Source organism: Haemorhous mexicanus, chromosome 1 (assembly GCF_027477595.1).
Source record: "Haemorhous mexicanus isolate bHaeMex1 chromosome 1, bHaeMex1.pri, whole genome shotgun sequence".
In the NCBI taxonomy this organism is placed as follows: domain Eukaryota; kingdom Metazoa; phylum Chordata; class Aves; order Passeriformes; family Fringillidae; genus Haemorhous; species Haemorhous mexicanus.
In genome coordinates this window covers 27205379-27227765 of record NC_082341.1, presented here as the reverse complement: position 1 = coordinate 27227765, position 22387 = coordinate 27205379, and the positions used below count along the sequence as shown (strand labels likewise).

The 22387-nt window shown below is 36.2% G+C and overlaps 1 protein-coding gene across 2 annotated transcripts in view; it reads right to left on the bottom strand.

Moving 5' to 3' along the window:
* Window positions 1-22387, bottom strand: part of PHF14 (PHD finger protein 14) — a 160888-nt gene that overhangs the window by 29592 nt on the left and 108909 nt on the right. Inside the window, exon 18 of one of the 2 annotated variants that reach the window (XM_059843854.1) lies at window positions 3376-3489. The exons of the other annotated variant lie outside the window; for it this stretch is intronic. Within the exon in view, the coding sequence (XP_059699837.1) occupies window positions 3376-3489 (114 nt within the window). The remainder of the gene's footprint in view (window positions 1-3375; window positions 3490-22387) is intronic. 2 annotated transcript variants of the gene reach the window in all.

The window sequence follows — 22387 nt, the reverse complement described above, 5'->3', positions numbered from 1 at the left end:
CCACCCCTCTTGCTATCTAGACACATGAAAAAGGCAAAGTGAAACTACTTCAGCAACAAATCTCCACTTTCTTCAGCATCTCTGTATATCCATCAGAAACCAATGTAAATATATGTACCAATGCAACTGCCAGATGCAAAGTGAAGCTGACCACAGAAAACAGAATAAGGCTCATGGAAGCTGATACAGCAGCCATTCAACTTTATTGAACAATTGCAGTGTTATTCAAGCAAGTCTATTTGTGTATTTAAAACATTTTAAAAGCTCTGCATCTTAAATAATCACAGCATCCACAGAATTTCCTTTCATCCATTCACAGTAAAGAATGTGCAGTATGAGAGAAAAAAGGGCATACTAATGTAAGTGATGTAGTTCTGAATTTTGAAAGTCTTGTGGGAACAAAAATCCTATCTTTAGCATTATTATTTCAGGAAAACTGCTGAAACTATATAAACTGCTTGGAAGGTCTAAAAAAATTACACTGAAATCAGGATGAGACACACCTATCTCCTTCCAAATGCACTGAATTCTTCTTTCAATGACACTTTTCAAACCCTATTCTTAAAAACCCCCAAGAAATATATACAATATTAAGTTATCAATCACATCCTATTTTAGGATGGACACTAATTAAAATTATTCGAGCATTAAAATCTATACAACTTAAATTTTATAGAGGTTTGCAGAGGTTTTGGAAAGAGACAATAAAGTATCCTTCTAACTTTAAAAGTCAGTTCAGTTACTTTATAACTCAAAAGGTTTCTGCATGTGAAATACACTGATGAATACACACACTTTCCTGAATCTCTAACAGGGATTCAGGACACCTGTGCAATTCACAGAAAATTCACAATTGTCTAGATCCTGATCCAACAGAGAATTAAATCTAACTTTAGAGCATCAAAAGTGGCTGGGAAGAAGGGCAGCAGTAAGAGGAGTGGATGCATTTCTGCCTTCCTGTTGAGGAGAACTCAGTATTTGACCATCATTTCTATTAGGAGGAATGACTAGACAACAAAAGAAAACCTCATTTGAGTGATCAAATTACATCCCACAAATATCATCCTACTGATGACACAAGTAACTGAGTGTTAGATTCAGACTGTCCTGAGAGGAAATCAGATTGTAAGCAAGAAAAACAAAAGTGCATTATTCAAATGAATGTGGCAGCTCATGGGATTTTCCATACTTTCTCCTACTAGCAGTTGTGTGTCCTCACATTTGCAAGCCCAAGACTCTTTGTGAACACCACTTTCCACAACCTCCTCAAATTTTCTCCACCTTCCTGAAACCCCTTGCTGTTAGCCACATTGCCTTCTTTACTCTTTTCTCATATTTCTCTATTCCACAGCAGCATTTGAGCTTTTCTTGAACAACTCTCACCACTGCTGATGGTTTGAATTCAGATGAGTCATAAATTACATAAATAATACACCAGTCAGTAGTCAATTCCACATATTAACTCATTAAGCAGATATTGAAAGATGTACCAGAAGACCTCAAACAAAATTAAAAATAAAAAGGCATTAGCTTAATTCAAGCTCTGCAAACACTTTTTGGACCTCTTTTTTAGGGTGTAATTCACAAATGTTTGTTTATCATGCTGACTTACCCATCAGTAACTTAGATGGTTTGTTTCATGGTGGGTTCTGAATTTGGAAATTCAGCATACTGGTGCTCCCCTCTCAAGGTTCCCTGCAAATCCAACCACAAAACTCTTTCTGACTCACCTCTCTCTCTTTTGTACAAACTGCAGTAAATATGATCGGAGAAAGTCTCATTCCCTTATAAACCACATGACCCCACATTCAGTAAAACAGCTTCAACATAAACTATTACTGACCTATTTGTAAAATTTGAAAGGTGTATTTCCATCTTTTGATTCCCTGAAGCTTCCTCTCCCCCACAGCTGAGCTGCTTTTATTCCACAAAAGCAAAAACTGTATACCCATCTCCCTCTTAGTCACCTTTTACTAACTAACCATGTCTCTTTCCTCTTTCTGCAGGACTTTTCCTCTCTTTTTATTTTTAAACATCATCTGTTCTCTCAATTTTAATTTCTCCAGTGGAGCAAGGTAAGTTGACAAAGCAGAGAATTAAGAGGCAGATTCCACATCTCTCCACAGACTAGAGGTCCCTTTGCTACTCAGGAATACAGAAAAAAGTATTACTAAAAGCTTGTACTACTCTATCCTCAGGACTGCTTAGATGTGATAACCTGACTTTCTATCTTGAAATATGCAGTGATATCCCCAAAAAAAGTGAATCTACTCGGTCTTATTCCAGGACACACTCTTAAGAATTCTCCTGACTTCACACTCTGGACCTTCCCTCTTCAGACAAAGAGACACGACTATTAGAGAAATGAAGATATTTATCTAAAGGCTGCACTAAACTAATAAATAGCATTGTATTTCCTATGACTAGCACTTCATACTCTCCTTCCCTGTGAAAATTACAGTCAAAAGAAATCCCAGAAAAGACCCAGCAAAGACTAGTCTTTATATACCTGGTACTTGATGTATTTTGAATAGTAGTAATACCAACTAAACTGTTTGAATAAGCCAAGATTAAGTGTTAAGGCTACTGCAAAGGAAGGACTTACATCTCACAGGAAAGGTTAATTTAAGGATAATAACAGTTCTCTGGGAAGATGATTGCAACCATGAAATGAAGTTATGAGTCTGAATTCCACAGACAATCTCTCCTCCAGATATAGTGTATTATGCCATGGATGAATAGCAGTGACAGAAAATGCCCTAAGTCATTGGCTGCCCTATGGAACTCCCTTACAAGCACCTTTGCTTAACAGGAAAAACCAGGAAATATGCAAAAACCAGGATGTATGAACCTATGACTACATCCCTACTACTACTACTACATCACTTTTTGAAACCAAGAGAGCAAAGAAAGGCCCAATCTCAGGAAGAGTCTTTCCTTCACACAAGCCTGAAGTTAAACATATTTAAATTCTGTGAAGGATGATAGAAGTTTGTATCTACCTATATACCAATGTCCAGATTCTATTTCTGACTCTTCAGCGTAATGAAGTTTATTTAGCCAGAATCCAATAGGGCTCCTGTTACTGTCATGGTGTGACAGATAGGAACGATTTAAAAAAAATCCTAATTACTGACAGTAAGAAACAGTATTTAAAAAGTAGCATATATTATGGGATATACTGGTAGGTAGCATTAATAATAGCCCTGAGTTTTACCTTGGTCTTGCATGCTGCTTATATGGGAGTATAAGGCTCAGCTGTAGCTTTAAAAAGTCTGTGTTATTAGTTGTACAACACTAGGCATGAAAAACAGAGGCAAATGTGTATTCCCCAACAGTTAATCTTGGAAAAAAAACAGACACAGAATGTCCTACCTCTTCTGGACGTTTCTGTGCCACCGATATTAGCTCTTCAGAGCTACTTCTTGAGGTAGAGGGTACCACGTTACCTGGGGCCTCTGAGACCACCTCATTTGACGGCTCGGAGTCCTGAGGGCAACAGACACAAACAGACCCCTCAGCAGCGTGTTGATGTGGCACGCCAAAAAAATGAGACTTTCCAGAGGAACTGTGCTTTAAGCACAGTGAGAGAAATAAAAAATATTTGAGGTCTGAAACTCTACTCTTTTTATTCTGGGCAATTTCTTTAGCCCAAGTCAAAAGCATCTGTCATATATTTACTTTTGAAATAATATTTTCTTTATTTGAGCATTTTAAGACTTATTAAGTAGTTACAGTATTTCAGACTTGAAAAGTTCTGAATAAGCATGGTTTTTGACCCATACCTACCCCTGCTCCTGAACTGCAAGGAAGGGAATATTATATTTTGTCCACTTATGGCAGATGGATGCTTCTGCAAAACAGCTGGAGCCATGCTAGAAATGCCCCCAATGAATGTATTTTAACCAGTCACTGCAAACCAATATAGCACACAACCTGGGAAAGTTAAAGAAGTTAGAAGAGTTTGCTGTCTTTTAGTAAATTTAACATTACTGTAAAATAAATAAAAATTCTTAAGTAATTTACATTCTATTTTTCAAATTGCCTTGATTTTGCCATGCAACATGACTAAATCATTCAAAATAAAAACCACTTTAATACCTTCACTGCCTCACACAGAGGTTTTGATAACAGCATAGATTGAGACATTTTAATGCAGAGAAAAAATCCATTAATCGGTACAATCTCTACTGTGCTTGTCACAATGCCCATTACAGAAGGTATTTTAGATGTCATTGCTTAGCAAGCAGAGTATGTGCTTTTGCTATATCACTTTCTTTCTACATTCACTAATTGCAAGGAAATCAAGATTATACTTTTGGAAACTGCAAGCTGCAGAGCTCATTATTAAGTTTTCAAACATAACAACCTGTAAGAAATAAATTAAAATTTCATAATGATAATATTCAGCAATTGCAGTTTAGTCCATTGCATGGAAAGGGAAAAAGTTAGCAGTGGTCCAACAACCATTACTGAATCACACAGAGAATCACATCTGGTGAGACCAGACACTGTAAAAGAACACATGGAGGGAGTTCCCAAAGAGTACAAAGTGGAAAAAATACTTCTGTGCCTAAATATTTCTAATAAAGATTTTTTACACTTTTCTCATTGCATCACCTCTCTCAGACATAGAAAAAGGATGCTCTGGACCATTTTGTGACATGACACTTTAAAATTCAGGTTTGTTATGAGGAAGATATTTTAGGGGGAAAAAAAAAAGGCTTTCAGAAAAAAAAAAAACTTTTAGTGAAGACTAAAGAATACCATCAATCAAAATGTTAACAGTGAAATGCAACTGCCATTGCACTGAATTGTTTTATGGGCATAATGCTGCATCTGTGGAACGAAGAAAAAATGAGGTATCTTGGAAGAATATCAGCCAAACAGAATGAACTGCGAGGACAAACATCTTTGGCATTCTGATAATAAAAATCTGATTTTCCCCATGCTATATATGCCATCAAAGGAAATTTACATCATGTTCATCGTGACAGCTCACTGGTTTCCCTGGACTTGTACAGGCAAACATCGTCTCTCTCAAAGGCCACCTCAGTTTGGTCCCAGTGAACTATGATGCTGGGGATATTTTTTCTTGTTTACTCAATTAGCCATGAGCTCACTCTGAGTATAGAACAGTACTGTTTTCTCCTTGAGAAAGTTAAATCAATGCCATTTATCAGCTCAATATGTTTCCAGAAGCTCTTCTGCGCTTCTTACAAAAACAAAAGTAACAAACACATCTGCTGGAAGAAAATTATACACTTGTCTGAATCTGTTGGTTCAGTGATTTTTCTCCTTGAATTTTGCTTGTATCTTGTACCTGAACAAGCTTTTGTTATGCTGCTATTACCTGTGGCCAGACAATAGTGGCAACCACTTTCATTTACTTGCTATTTTAAAGTAATAAACAGCGCTTTTCAAAAATTACCTGAGCAACTGCAATTTGGTAAGCTTACATTCCTGCCACATTCCTTTGTCACAACAGGGCCATGGATTCTTTTTTATACCAAATCTTGAGCATCTTCTTCTCCAGCAGCTTGGCCATGCTTCTCCTAAGAACCAGCTGGCTAATTTAATACTTCTATTTTTAGAGAGATGGATGGAAACCTAATTTACTTTATTATTCAGAAACCAATCCAAGCAAATATGCCTCCCTTCCCAATTGCTCTGGCTTTATTATCTCTTTTCACATTGTTAGTTGGTCAGAGCATGGTGCTAATAATGCCAGGTCCTGGGTTTGACCCCAGTATGGGCCATTCACTTAAAGAGCTGAACTTGATGATCCTTGTGGGTCCCCTCCAATCCAGACTATTCTGCAATCTAAGTATGTAACACAGGCAATCTATGTTGTTCTGAACTAGTTTGACAGCATGTGAAATACAGCTTTCAGAAAGAGACATATTCAGTAAGTGGAATGAGATCCTTTCATGGATGGTACTACAATAAAAATGCTGCAAGGTGCAAATGAGAACTTTCACAGAGCTGCTCTCAGGTGTGTTATCAATATGTAGCCAAGTGAGCAACAGTTTGGGTTAGAAATCCTGGTACTTGTATTCTGGCAAGTAAAACAACCTGAAAGAGGATTAGCAGCATTTACACTTGGAAAGACAAAAAACCACTACCACTGACCTGAATCAATATTTTTACCAAGGAGTTGTTAAAAGGAAAAATATACTTCAAAAAAAATTAAAATTTACTGTCTTGAAGTCACTTTATTATTTTTTCAAGGTCCTGCATGATGAAAACAATGACAATGGCATTATCACTGATCTGTCAGCCTCAGCTGTAGTAGTGATGGACGTGGTGGTTTATGGACATATAATTACAGTAACTACTTTGGTACTTTTCTGGTACTTAAGCCCTTCCCACTTCATTAACTCTTTATTACATTTTCTAAACTACACAGGAAAAATCACAAATCTGCATTTTCAAGTCAGACAGATCAATACATAGTTTTATAATGGATCACAGTATTTAGTTATTATAATTAATAAATTGTGGGGGAAAGCCACTAAATGGTACTTCCAGCTTCCTTAAAATGTAGAAATACTTTGTGAAAATACAAGTGCATTACAAAAAAAAAAAAAAAAATCCAAATTCTCAGTAATAAATTTTTCCCTAAAAAATGCAGATTTTGATCAAAGCTCCTCAGAACATGAACTTCCTTGGACTTAGAAAACCTTGAAGAGGAAATGAAATGTGTAGACATTTTGCTATGTTTATGTAAGAAAGACAGCCCTGTTTTTAACAATGGCTCTTTTCCTGTGTCATAAATGCTCATGCAGTCTAAGATAACACAACTGCATAGGCTTGATCAGTCTCTTTTCTGCAAAAAATCATATTTTAATTGTATGTTGACACAAATGCATAACAAATCAGGTATTCTAGTCCTGGGATGGAATCTGCTTACTAGTTTTTGCAGTATTTGGTTCTCTTCTTCCCTTCACTCCAATTGGTGTATTTACTCTTTGCATCTACCATACAGGAGCACATATTTTGCTTTCAGTTTTGTGCTTTTCTGTGCAGAAGGAACACTGACACAGTATGCTGAAAAATCAATAATGCATACAGAACAGATGTGGATTTTATCTGCAAGCCACATGAAAGCGATAGATTTCAAAGGGAGATGTTTATGTTTTATGCTATGCTGATGTTGTGGCTTAATTTAGGAATTTCACTATTTTCACATTTTGTTTTCAAAAACCTTTAATTCAGACCTTTAATTCCAGATTGAGACACATATACAGGTATGCATGGTATATGTAAATAGGATACAGATATGTGTAGTCTATATATACATACACAGGCAAAGCACACAGTGAACATCATGGTAGCAAAATGCTGTATTTACCAATCCATGTTACTGTCAGCACAGATAGTGACACAACAAAATAGAAACCCAACTTGCTTCTTATTTTAAAGAAAATGAAAAACCAATGTCTATTTTTATATTTTAAACTATGCATAAAATGCTTTCCTAAAAAGCTCAATAATTTCCATTTGAAACATGATAATGGAAAAATAGTGTCTTAAACAGTGTTCACACCAGCCTAACAGCCACTACCTTTTCTGCTATTGCTTCTTTAGAACAAAACTGAAATAGGATTGAAACAAATCCTTTATAGATGATTTCAAGCTGACAGGTTTGAATATATTATGTTAACTCTGCATCGCTTTTCATATATCATCCTTTACCTTGGTCCAGTTGAGAATTACACAAGCCATAAATTAGCTTTAAACAAGTTTTGAATCAGCCTGGAACTAGTTTTCAAATTAAAGAGCCGTCAGTATATTACATCCTACTGTCATTTTATTACCCCAATCAATTCTGTGTGGCCTGAGGTAGAAAGAAAATGGATGCTGTCTTCATTTGCAAAGGGTTTATCTCTCACACCAGGCTGTGAAAACATGACTGCAGTAATGAATTGGACGCCAAAGTTACTAACAAAGACTTCTAACAGTAACAAAGTAGAAATACTTGTCCCCCTTTAGTCTTACAGAAGTGAAGGGGGAAAAAGGCCTTTCTGTAACATGAAGACAGCTTCTTACAGTTGAAGCACTACTGGATGAAATTAGCACATTTTTATTGAAGTGCTAAAGCGCTCATGGAGCGTTATTTCCAGCGCTGCAGAGAAAAAGCCTTCCTGGGTCAGACACACAGTGCCTCTCCAGCCCAGACCATGGAACATCACTCCAGCAGCTGAGCAACCACTCCTACTGTTCTTATTCTCACACCCCAGGGGCATATTTGCAACACCTTAGCCAGAATTTCACAGGATCTGCAGCAGACAAGATATCTGTAGCTCTGCACAGTTCACAGGTGGCAAAGCAAATCCTCAGGGAGAAACACAGAGTTTATCCCCATCTACTCACAAGATCAATCACTTTCTGTTCCTCAGATTTTACCCTGTGTTAGTTAATGAAGCAAGAAAATGGGCTTTAAACTTTGAAGTCATGCTCCACAGTTGTAAAATTTCCCTTTGTCTTTTATTATGCCTTTGTCATTCTCTTCATGCTGCTTTTATTCAACATCTGACAATATCCTCCTTTCTTCTGCCCTCTCCAAAGATAGGAAATTACAAATGCAACCTCTAACATTCACGTGCTAACCTCCTATCCTGCCAGTCACAGAGGCAACATTGTTGTTATGTCCTTGGCTATTTTCTCTCTCTGGAGAAGGGGATGATGACTTCTATGTTTATACACTGTTAACACAACAAGGTCTCTTTCCAGCTCACTGTGAAACCACCTCAGTTCAAGCAATAAACCTTAAGCTGTCTCTAAAACCTCTGCCTTCTTTTAGAAACAGAAACAAAAGAAAAGCCTTTTATAATTAGCTGTTTTTCAAATATAGAAATTAAATTACATTCTTTAGCCTCACACTAGTTTTGCTTTTTTTCTACAAATTCCTTTTGCAATATGAAGGACTTAATAAGGGTAAAAGTTTCCAATAAATACCCACCTGTTCCAATTTATTATCCCTTTATCTTCCAATAAACTACAGCACTGACAAAGTATACTTGCATCTTTGAAATCTACCCAGCTTTCCAAGTGCAAAAGGTGAATTCCCACTTAAGCTTTTGTTTTAAAATAATCATGCTACTATTGTTAGTGTTTTACTAGAAGTGTTTGATTAAACTATCAAAGGAAACAGGGTCTTCTGTTTTCTCTGGATGCCTTCTTCAAATAGAAAAAATATTACATATATTTAAAGCTAGAAAGAACACTCTCAAAATGTTTTTTTTTAATCTATTCTTCTAACTTTATCACATGCAAATAGAAACAGAAAACAGAAGAACATTTTACTGTTTGAAGGTATTATCATTCACTGACCTCTGGAACCTGAATTAGTTTCCCCTTTCTAGCCCACATATTTTCTACATTTCCATTACTCAGTGTACTAATCCTACCTCTCGTGGGACTGGATTCTCCACCTTCTCAATCAAAGTCTCCTGGATTATTGTATTTCCTTTTTACTTTCTCACCATTCACTATTTCCCAACATTCAAAAGTTACTCTTTTAGCTACCCTTTCAATAGCTGCCTTTTCTGATCCCAGAAGTCTTTGAACTGTATTAAAAATTATCTCTTAAAGTGCTGTAATTAATAAAACCACATTAGAATACCAAAAAGGGAATTAAACTTCTAATTATAGCCAGTGAAAACACTAAACTCATCCTGTGTGTATAAAAGAAGGAATGCAGCTTCTCTGTTACTGTCATGGCTTAAAACTACTGACCACAGATATAGTACAGCTTAAACTATTGCCAAAAATTTCTGCATGAACATGTATATCATCACCAGGAATTTTTAGAATTTCTTCCCTAAAGGGAAAAACCCAATATCTATCTTTCTGTGTGTATGTGTGTTAAATGTCCTATATCTTGCATAATTTGGTAATTATCTGGTGCACCAGAGCAACAGATTTTATATGAATATCTTTTTGCAGGATATTAATATACTGGCAAGACTGCTGTACTATGCTATCAGTGCATGTAAAAGGAATTCAGTACTTTCTCCCTTTCTTTGTCCACACCCTTCCTATGTATTGCTCTGCTATATTTTTTTTATTGTGAATTAGGTTACAGGCAGATATTATAGCCTAAAAAGTTATTTTTCTCCTCATTTTCTACTTGACAGAGTTTATAGATGTTATTTTATTTAGTTCAAAAAGTTTTTTGTGACAGTACACACATAATTTATTACAGCTGGATCAAGATATTTCATTTTCCCTGTGCCTCTTTGGTACAGCTCTGATCTCTCCAATCTTTTTTTTCCACCATCCAAAAGAAAAAAACCTCCCAAAAACCCAAACCTCAGGAGCTGCAAAATAAATTCTCAAGCACAGCCCAAGCATCTAGAGCCACAGTACACATGGACTCTGATTTTGCTGCTGTTGTCTCTCACAGAGGTGATGTGCAGTTCACACACCATATGTGTATGCAATAGGTGCATGTAACATTCATCTGGTACATGTTTACTGGGCTATCACTCTGGGTACATGTTTACTGGGTAGCTGTATGTATGTTAGATAGCATTGCAATTACTGACTTCGACATATTTACAAAATTACATGGGCATTTTACACCCAACATTTAAAGCAAGATTTTCTAAACAACAGATGTACAAGGTCATCTGGTATCACTCCTGGAGAGAAGTGCTGCAGCTACAGTAACTCCATTAGTAAGGCTACATTTGGGGGGGCAGTTGTCTCCTTCCTTAAGCAGTTTTATTGCTATGATCAGGGGCAGATCATAGCATCCATTCACACAGTCTCTCTAAAAGAAAGTTTTACCCAGCTGTATTTCTTTTCAAGCCATGCTTAAAATGCTCCAAACTTTCTGTGCTTTTGGATTACTGAGGCAGTGACAACTTGGGAGTAAGGTACAGAAGAAAACTTACTTTCATCTCTTAGGGTCAAGCTGCACATTTGCACTATTTATGGTCAGAGTAGTTTGCTTTAGTCTACTTCAGCAGCTTGGAAGAAAGCATACACAAAATTTGCTCACAATATTTGGCTAATTCTTAACTTGAATGAGAAGATTGAACACTTGAGAAGATCTCTGCTCCAAAAAAGCAGCTGCTTTATTCTAACAAAAATAGAATGTAGCTCAAAAAAGGCTTTCTTTCAAGCACACAATCTTCAGATATTATGCATCAGCATGCAGAGTGTGTCTGTCAGATGTTGGAACAAAGCTTTAAATTGTACCATCTAACTTAATTCTCAAGACAGGGTCAGCACATTCATAGGGTTGTGGGGGGTTTTTTCATCTTTGAGAAGTCCTTTAAGTAATATTTATTTAGCTCCTTACATCTTCTTCAGCACTGATTCTTGGTTTTCAACTCCTTGAAGTCCAGATTTTCCCAACATAATGCAAAACAGGGTTATAGTAAAATGTGTGATCACCAAAAGAATCACAAAATTGTCAAAGGCTACTTTTTAAATCAAGACTTGTTTTTGTCTCTCCCCACTTCCAGAATTTTCTTCCAATAGCAAGACAAACTAGAAAAATAAAGGGAACAGAATAAAAACAAATAGAAAAGAAAGTGATTGCGCAGTACATCCCTTTTTTGCAGTTTATTACAAAAGTTTTATAGCTCTCTAAATAAACTTTACATGGGACCCTCCTGTTTTTTCAGGGGTTTTCTATAATCACTCTACACTTCTCCAGGGGAAAGCTCTCAGTGTGTCCTCCAAATCCTCCTTTCCACTTTGCTGCAATCCTATTTCTTAATTCACCCCATTCTCCCCTGTAAGGGTTTCTGTGTATTTTCCAAGTGGAATTTTCTCATTCTTATGAATGTGTGCGTGCTTACAGCTCTCCCTTATGCCAAGGGCACTTCTTGCAGTCCCATTGTTTTTGCCATCCTGCTTTTCTCACTCCTATTCTTCCTGTCCCTTTCTCTTCTTAAAAACTACCATCATTTATTTTCAACTGATAAAGCAGAAAAGCAAAACATTAAGTCAAAGTTATAAAAACATTTTTAAAGAATGAATTAACAGTAGCTTTCTATAAAAAGCTTTCTATAAAAATGTTTCCTACACACTCCAAGATCTCTCTAATATCTTAATGTGCCAAATTAAAAAAGCATCCTTTACATCCTTTGAGAAGCTTCAAACAAATGTCAGCAACACTATTTTGTGGGTGCCCTTGATTTTTTCATTCATTCTAGTCACTAGAATAATGAAAGAAAATTTCCATTTAATTTTATACTAGTAAACATGCATACATACTCTTATTAATTAAAGTAGCCAGCTAAAACACTAGGATATGTTGTGCTGGCACACTGAGCTGCACTGACAACGGGATGTTTACTAAGAAAGGGAATGAACAGCCCAGTTGACACAGTTTAAGATGTGACATTAATCAGCCATCTTTTGCTGAGCTCATAGGAATTGAAAGGTTACAACTACTGCTGCAGCTTTAAAATACAGCCTGGAAATTCCTCATTCCTCCCTAATTAAGAACACTGCAAATGATACATGGAATGATGAGGCTAAATTCACACAAAATGTCAACTTTACTGCCTCATTCCTAGAAGCATATTTAAATTTCCCTGTGGTGTTTTTTTTCTAGAGATTACTCCTACCAGACAAAAATCCTTTTTTTTTTTTCTCTCATCTGTTCTAGAAAACATACAACAAGTCCCTTACTCTTAAATATGGTTCCTTATCACTGTAGATCAGGTGCTTTCAGTTAAAAGCATACAGTGCTTATACAAATGGACAAATGATGAAATTTGATACTCTAGCAATATACATCTGTGTATTAATTTTAAGCTTTTGATCTTGAGACTACTAATACAAGATTTCCACAAATTATCTCATCAAAATAGGAATAAAACAAATCTTAATAGATGAAACTGAAACACAAATATACCTTCAATACCAGGAAACTGTGGTGTGACGGGAGCAGCTCTTTAAAGTGAAGCAGTTGGTGTTGAGGACCAGCCAGATGCAGAGCACATATTTCAAAGATACAGCTAGTTTGGTCATGAAGACAGCATGCCCATTAGCAGTCAGAATACATCCTAGGCTTTAGTGCCCCTTGACAGAAATTCACTTTGCACACTCCTAAAACCACTCCATAATATGAAACAAAGCAGAGCCGCTGGTGGCAACTGCGTAATTCTTTTCAAAAATGCATTTCTGACCTTAACCAAAATAAAATCCATCAAAATCAGCATACCAGAATGTAGGACCATTTAAGCTAGTAACAGGATTTTCCAAAATAACAGGGTATTTTAAGTACCAGCTTTTTTCAGAGTACAGCAGCGTAACCCTGGATCATCAACAGTCCCTCTTCCTCCTCCTGAGATTCACTGGAAGCTCTCTGGGGTTTAAGAAGTGTCCCCACTTTTTTCCATTTTAATTTTTCCCAAATTAAAAGAGAAAACATAAGAGAGACAGACATATTTTATGCCTTATTTTCAGACAATGGTTTGACTGCTGTCCTGAATTAACTGGTGAACACATTCCATATCACAGGGAATATCTCAGCTCACTTCCCTCCTCTTCTTCTTAAGAGGGTTCAAAATAATATCCCCAAGGGAATGCCTAAACCATTTCACTGTTCTTTAGCTGAAGCAGGTTGTTCTGCATGGAGGGATGAGTCAGTGGGTAAAATGATTCACTGTCTATTAGCCAGCATATCTATTGTCTTCTGACTATTTGACTATTTTTATTTAAAGGAGCTTTTCAGTCCCTGTCTATGCTATACCCAGAAAGCATATGAACAATAACAGGTCAATAGCTCATTCAGTGAGAGAATTATTAACAGATTAATAGACTACAGCTCCCAAATCTCAATCTTTTTGTATTTTCTCATAATTACCTTTAAATGTTAAGATTCTTGAAGTTATCATTACATGGAAACAAACATTTTAAAAACCTTCAAGAAGTTTCTTACCACCAGCAAGTTACAAAACAAAATATTTAGAACATCACTGTGTTCTGCAATTCCTGTCTTGTACAATACATTTAATTAAACAAGCAGTGGAAATATTATGCAGTAGGAGAATGTGGTAGGGCAAATGCATATTCATGTGATACAAAATGTGCTTGTAAATATTAGTACCTCATATGTATCCTTATTTATTGCATTGGACTGGTTACAGATTTAATATTCATTATGTCAATGGCTCTATCACTCTGCTGACACCCTTCTATTTCCAAAAATAAGTATGTCATGTGATTAACTCACTCGAAGAACACTTATGGGTACCTTCCACAATTATGGAGTTGTCTTGCTATTTTATCTTCTTTTTGACACTTTTCTTTGGCTATTTATATCACATCTGAAAGGATACCATCTGCACTTCCGTCTTCATGAGATTAGCAGCTAGAAAAAATTTTGATATCTACAGATTCCAAGGTTTTCCACATATAAAATCTTTTGGTAATGTTTGTCACAGCTGAAATATACTTAAGGCTTTTCAAACACGCACAAAGATGTTTCAAACCACTGAACCAGATAATAATTTTCAACAGTTACCAGAGCCACATTTACTAAAAAAATTTAAGATAAACTTAATTGCTACTAGAATTTAACAAGGCACTATACATTTTAAAGGTTTTGTGAAAATCTTTTCAAAAGCCATCTTAAAATTCCACGTAATAGTAGTGCATTTTCTTGGTAGTACTGATCGTAATGCTCTTGCAGTTATAGTCCCACACAAGCTATCTGCTGAGCCAGTTTTAAGAGGATGGAACTTTTCTGCCACAGAATGCTAAAATCCAAGTGATGAGACACTCCTTTGCAGAGAAAGGGGCTGACACAGCACGAATTGGCAATATCCAGCTGTCTTCTGGGAAATGTGATTAAATGTGGCTACCACTAAGAGAATTTCTGTTTGAGAATGGCAACTGAACCTCACTTCCACTATCTAACATAATGACGAAAAGCAAATCTTGACTGTACTAAAATCCATTACTTGCCTAGCACTTCATGAAATGGCACTTTTTTTGGTTTTTCCTCCCCACTTTTTTCTCTCCTTGTTCAATATGATTGGATTTTGCCCAGGCAGCATTAGCAATTTATACTGATAAGTGACACATTACTTAGAGTGACATATATGGCTACATTTCTTTGAAAGACTTGAAAATAAAATCAACCTTGAGAGTAAACATGAGCACTTAATTAGGTAACTATGATAATGTGTTCAAATCTTATACAGAGACTATCAATTTAAGATCTAATTCTTCTGTCATATAGAATATGATTACAGGTGATGTGCTAAAATAATTTGCAGGATATTAAAGCTGGACTAATGAGGAATTAAAATATATAATTCTTCTTTAATTACATACCTTCTAGTTCTATGTAAAGCACGGGACAAGAAATATGTTTCTAGATTTAGAAATTTATCTCAGAAATCTGTAAGAAACAGAACAGCACTTTGCAGTATTAGGGTGCAACAGGATGCCACCAGCCTCCAGACATACCTTTGCACATCAGGAGTCCCTGTTTAAGTCATTGCAAAGCACACACCTTGCAATCTCCTGTTGACTACTTAATTCTTGATGAATATTCAAATCAAACAAGATTACACACAATGGAAATGTGGGTTTTTTTTTAATACTGCTCTCCTGGAAGCCTATCTCATATAACTCAAGAATTTAATCAAGACCCAAAAGGTTTAAAAATTCAAGTCAGTTACAAACTTTTTATTCATAGGTTTTTTTTCCCCAGACATTACCAAATTAAACACATTCTACTAACTAAGTATAACAAACTAAATTTCCAGACTGATTATTACTGAAAGTAGTGATGATCAATCACAATTTATTGCTAAATTTGTTTATGGCTCCACTGTCAGCATGAAGTCCCTAATTATCAGTACCCAAAGAGCTCCTTATTTTAGGAACTATAGAAGTAGGATGAAAACTGGATTGACAAAGTAAATCTGAATGTACATCAGTGCTGTAAGCTATGGTTCTTTGGAAGCTACAATGAAGCAACTGTGACACATATGTATCTTCCTTTTGTGACTTCACTTGAAAAGGTATGTAAAATGGAGAAAATTTGCATTAAAACCAGTATTTCCTGTCTTTTACATTTCAATATAGCATCTTCAATATGCAAAATTCATTGTCACAATGCTTCCCAATATTGTACATATCTAGAAATCAAATTTCAAAAGCAAGGAAGAGAAAGCCTACAGTTCTGTAAGGTGCAAGTAACCTTGTTTCTTTTGTCCTTCCTATACACTACTCCTCTTTCAACCTTCTCACATTCTTTGAGAATATGGATAGGTGCACACCAAAGAGGATGCATAAAATCTTCCTGCTGTGGCATGCTGCTCAGAGCTCAAAAACTGCTTTTGTTTTTTATTCTCTCATGCTGCGTTAGCATAAAAGCACATTTGGTGGCTTTATTTCAATCATGACACTAGCTGATTTCTGGATTTTTCCCAACTGCAGCTAGCTCCCAGCAGAGATTTCTTGCCACTCAGTACTACAGCAACAAGCCACGTAGGCTGTAATTTCATTTTGTCATGGCTTAGGAAGAGTAAGTCACCGTCCAGCAGCAGAACTATTACCCAGATAAACCATAACTGTAAGCAGATTTTGTTAGAAGCATAACCTAAAGAAGGTACAGAGTAGCAGCAGCATTTTGAACAGCTGCCCATGAAGAGATTTTGCTTCCTTATCCACTACCTTAGAGTAAGTAATATTTATTATACATAAACCAGAGCTTTAGTCATTTGAATATTAGATTGTGTATGTTTACATTACATGCATTAAAAATGTACAACCTCTATGGTGTATATGATTTGTTTCCAGTATTATATTAATCAGGTACCCCTTAAATGTTCCACTGGCAATTGGACTTGGCTATGTATTTTAACCAAAGCAATAGTTAATGAACAACTTTGTTTCTAATTTCAGCCATCCAGGTTTTTACTTCAGTAACGTATTTTTCATCACAACAAAGCAAAATGATCAAGACAACTTTTGAAAAGTAGGACTACCTCAGTTATAATTTGATTTGTGTAATACAAAGCCTCATAAAAATAAACTTGCTTCATTTCTGTATTGTGTTTGTGTGGCAAGGTTTTGGCAGCAGGGCAGGGGGCTGCAGGAGTGGCTTCTGTGAGAAGCTGTCAGAAGCTTCTCCTCCATCTGATGGAGCCAACCTGGCTCCAAGAGGCACCTACTGGAGATTACTCCTACCAGACAAAAATCCTTTTTCTGGCTCCAAGAGGGACCCATGGTCAAGGCTGGGCCCATCAGCAACAGTGGTGATGCTTCAAGGATAATGTACTTAAGAAGCAGGAAAAACTTGCACAACAGCACCTGGAGAAAGGAGTGAGAAGAACAGCTCTGCAGACACAAAAGTTAGTGCAGAACAAGGAGGAGGAGGTGCTCCAGGTGCCAGAGCTGGATTCCCCTGCAGCCCATGGAGCAGCCCATGGCAAGGCAGCGTGTGTCCCTGCAGCCCAGGGAGGATCACAGGGATGCAGAGATCCACCCACAGCCCGTGGAGGAGCCCCACACCAGAGCAGGTGGATGCCCAAAGAAGGCTGTGATCCTGTGCTGGATCAGGCTCCTGGCAGGAGCTGTGTCCCCATGGAGAGAGGAGCCCACTCTGGAGCAGGTGTGCTGGCAGGACTTGGGAACCCACTGGAGCAGCAGCCTGAGCCTGAAGCACCCTGTGGAGAGGGACACAAGCTGGATGGAGCAGCTTGTGAAGAACTACGGCTCTCACACTAAGACAAAGAACATTGTGCAAAGTTTCAGCTTTGAAGAAAACTCTATATTGCTGGGTTGTTTATAAAAATGAGCAAATGAAGGTAAGCAGCAAGGGATTTCTTCCTTCTTCTGCATAAAAAAAAAACAGGGGGAAGAAAATGAACTCGTAAACCAAAAAATTTTTGGACTAAGTGCCATTAAAATGGCTCTTTTCTTTTTCTTTTTTTTTTTTTTTTAACAAAAAAGTGTAATTTAAGACTGCAGTGCATGTTTAAATCTCAGTTTTCTAAGAACCACAGGGAAAAGAGACTCTTAGCAGGTTTATTTTAACTGCCCTTTTTTTGTCAAAGTTTAATGCAAAAAAAAAAAAAGTATTTCACTTTGCACTCCTATTTGGCAATTTATTTTTACATTACTTTTTTGATCTATCCCAGTGTTATCTTTCAGAATTAGAAATTTTGTTTTTCATTTGAAACAACAATAAAACATTTTAAAAAACAGCCCTATATTCCAATTTATTCATTCTTTAAACAGCTGGCTGGTATTAGTTGAACTATCATCTTTCAAAGAGAGACTTTTTCAGACAATGTTTTTTATTATGAAAGACATTGCTATATTGTATTATTCATTTTCTGGTACCTTTTTTTTAATATAGTTAAGCTGCACCCAAAAAGTCCATAAGCTGCACTAGAAGCCCATGATGGGGATCTGGCAGTCAGCACTAGGAAATATTTGAACTGGTAAAACTGATTTTGATGCAGAAAAGAATTAAAATACTAAAAGTAAACATCTGTTCCAGAAATACTTTTCAGTGCTTAACCTTTTTTTTTTTTTTTTTTTTTTTTTTTTTTTTTGATTAAAACCTAAACCTCCCACCTAGACTATGGGAATCCTCTGCCAACTAAATGCATCTGAGTTTTTGGATTAATTTGGGGATTTACTACCAACTAACTTATTCACTATTCATAAATCAAGTCCCAACTTAAGTTAATTTCAAGGCTGATTATTTTTGGAACATTTTATGGTATAAATTATTCATTACATAGATGTATTGTACCTATTTGCCAGAAAATAACAGAGGCTGTGCCAACTCATTTTTTAAAAATATGATACCTGGGAAACAAATATTAAAACACATTTGGCAATACTTCAGGCAGGCGAATACACTGCAATACACTAAAATGTCACTCTTTTTTTTACCATCTTGGTAGTGAAACCCATTTCTGTGCTAAGTTCTTAAAAGAGGGCATAAATGGTGTAAGGACTTGCTAAATTTTCATATGGCTTTACAGATTTTGTTTATTTCCTCTTGCTCAATTTTAAGGAAATCACTCCAGTGACAATGTTTTAGTGCTCCTCACAAACCTAGGAAGATAACAATGACTTCAAAATAACCAAATATTATCCAGTTGCTATATTACAAAACATTTTTCTACGTCACACAAGAAACCAAAGCGCTAGTTAAACTATCCTCAAGAGATTTTAAAATATATAAATAAACACAAAAATGTCTAACTCTATCATTCTTTATGACCATATCAAAACACAGATCATAATATTCACACCCGTGGATGAAAAATACAGTTAGTAAATTCCATTATGTAATTTTTCTGTAAACTGCCTTAAAATACTCTTAAGTTCTGGCTGGAAAATGTTGCATAGAAACCGAACATTTTTTCCCATTATATTATGTTCTGCTTGAAGCAGCAAGCAGATTTATTAGGAGTATTCTTTTATCATTTTTCAGCTGCAATGCTAGGTTCCATGATGGCAGTACATTTGCTTCTATGTTCTGTCCTCAAAAGAAGGTGCAACAATCTCTGTGATTTAAGGTGATGAAATGAGGGCCATCCTTTATCAGAATATGTAACTGGAGCAAGTCTGAATTAATTCAAAAGACCTGTATAGATTTTTTTTTCATATTTTTTAAAATGCAATTTAGATATAAGTATGTAAAACTGTGTTGTATTGAATGATAAAATAAGCACATGTAAAACATATTTAGGGCAGGATTAAGCACTATATTACTACTGCATGCCAACCTCATCTGTTACATTCAAATAGGGTTTTCTTGTGTGTACAGACACACACTTCAGCTCAGAGAATTCAGCATTTTTACACGTCGGGCCAAGGATCCAACTTGGGCAAGAGTAAAGAAGGAGAAAAAAATTATCAAATATTTGAAAATGTTAATTTTGCCTAGAACTCACAGCAGCTCTGAGATGAGACCAAGATAAAATTCAATTTGTTGGTAACAACTCAACTACTTCAAACATAAGGTCAAACACCTTTTTTTCCACAGTTCTGAAATCATTACTTCAGTTCTCATGCCTTGCAAACTAAAGACAGATTTTCTCCTAATTCTCAACCCAAATTAATCCCTTTTAGTGACCCCCCAACAGCTAAATCAGAAAAGGGAGGGGTCTTATGAAAGAAAATTTAAAAATCATAGCATGAAGTGATTAAAGGCTGCAAAGTCACACACAGCCAAAAAAACACTTAAAGCACTGCATGCCCCCTCAACTTCGGTATTTCCTAAATTTTGGGAGGTTAACATTAGGTCTTTGGGTTCATTGTTTAATTTTCAACACACTTGTGTGAAACTACATGCGTGAGGAAATGCCTCCCATAATTGGAGAAAAGTCAGTGAAAAAGAGAAAATTCCATAAACCACAATGTGATTGTCACCTGCACAATGCAGGAGTAGATCAGACACTTCTGCACTCCTCACAGACTTTCTTAATCACCAACTTGGGTTTTGATTAGAATAAAATTCCATGGACTACAGGAATTGAATTGTGCACTTTTTCATCTGATCAAATTTAGAGGTCTGAAATACATTTTACACATTAAAAATTGTTTTAAACTTAGAATATTATTTCAAACATTTAATAATGTAATATTACAGTGTCCAAATACATTTGCATATTCACTGTGTGGAAGCAAAATATACTCAAAGAAATGTTTCTATCTGGCTAATGAGCAAAATCATCCATGATTTCTTTTGAACACAAAATGTGTACAAAAATATATTACTTGCCAGGGTGGGTGTGCTGTGTATTTGCAGTTCCAGAAAATTTTTCCTGAAGGGTTTAGATGAGAATTCATGATACTGACATGTATACTGACAATTTATTTCCACTGAAAAAATGCAGTACAGTAAAGAAATGAAATAAAAGGAAACTAAACAGAAATCTAGAGATGAGGCAGCTGATCCTGCAGCACTCAAATAATGACCTGACACATACTCTGCAGTGTTTTGCAAAACAGATGACATGCAAAGATGAGCAGATAGAAACTTAACTACCATGGTCAGTGTAACCACCATGATAATATGTTTAAACTCCTTACTGCCTTGGTCCTTGCTAAAGTTTAAAATTGAAGGAGACATTTCAAACAGTATTTTTTCACTGGAAGGCAATAGAAAGAGGCCCACATCTAATAATAAGGAGACTTCATAGTAAGATCTTGTTGTACATAACTGAAAAAATGGTCAGGCCACATTTATTCCTACCAAATATTACTGTGTCATGATACTGAATTATTTGGTTTATGTTCTATTTATCTTTCTTAAATTCAACTAGAACAAGTTGAAACAAGTGTCTATATTAAGCCTGAATACCACTAATAAAAAATTTCAGGAAAATATTGATTTATAGTGCTGTTTGGCAGTCATGAAAGTGCACTGTAATCCCTTTCCCGGGTGACTGGACAGAGTTATAAAAATGGAGACCCTATAAGTTTATTTCAGCTTTCATGTGATGTAACAAAATCTACATTGTTTTTGAGATGAGAGAGCTTGTCAGACCTTAGTAGTGAGCATCACCCATTCCAAAGAAGTGACAGCAAGTATTACCAGCAGAGAAGCTGTTGCCCTCATGCCCTACAGCAAAGTCACTGTCTGTCTATTATTTGACAGGCAGGGTAATATGGGAATACGCTACGCTGGTGGAAAAACTGACACAATTGCTGGAAAGTCCTCAAATGAGGATGAGCAAAATGGAAGTAGCATGTCCAATGTCTGTGCTAGATAACAATTTAAATCACATGTTTATTACTGCTAAATTACATGCCTTGTACTGCTGACACCTGCAAGTGCTTGGCAAAATCTGAAAATAAAATAGCATTATTTGCTGTCAGCAGAATGCAACTTTTCCTGAACATCTAAAATTGAATTTCATAATTAGAAGTAAAAACTAACAGCCATTATAAGCTCAGCACTATGACCTCTTTGTCATTGTAACAGTGTCTTTTACCTACAAATTCTTTTCAAGGCCCTATAGTGCTATGAAGATATATTGTTGGGGAATTTTAAAACGTGTATTATAAGTGATTTAAACTGAACCAAAACAGATGAACAAAGTCAAAAGAATGAGAACTAAACAATTGTCTCCTTGGCCAAAGCAGAAAATTCAATCCCATTTTGCTGCTATAATCTATACTAGTAACTTCCTGGTGACACATCAAAAATTGGATGCAGTGAGTGACTGAGAGACTGAAATCCTCAGTAGCTCAGGCTTGCAATTCATCCACAGGTCAGGCAGAGAGCAGGAAACGACCCAACTCTCTCTACACTTCTTCACTCCTGAGCTCCAAGCACACATTTGAGAGAATACCTGCTCTCAGGTATTCTCTCAAGGGGAGAAGGTAGAGGGGTAGAAAAAGCCTTACCATATCAGCTCCTCCTGGC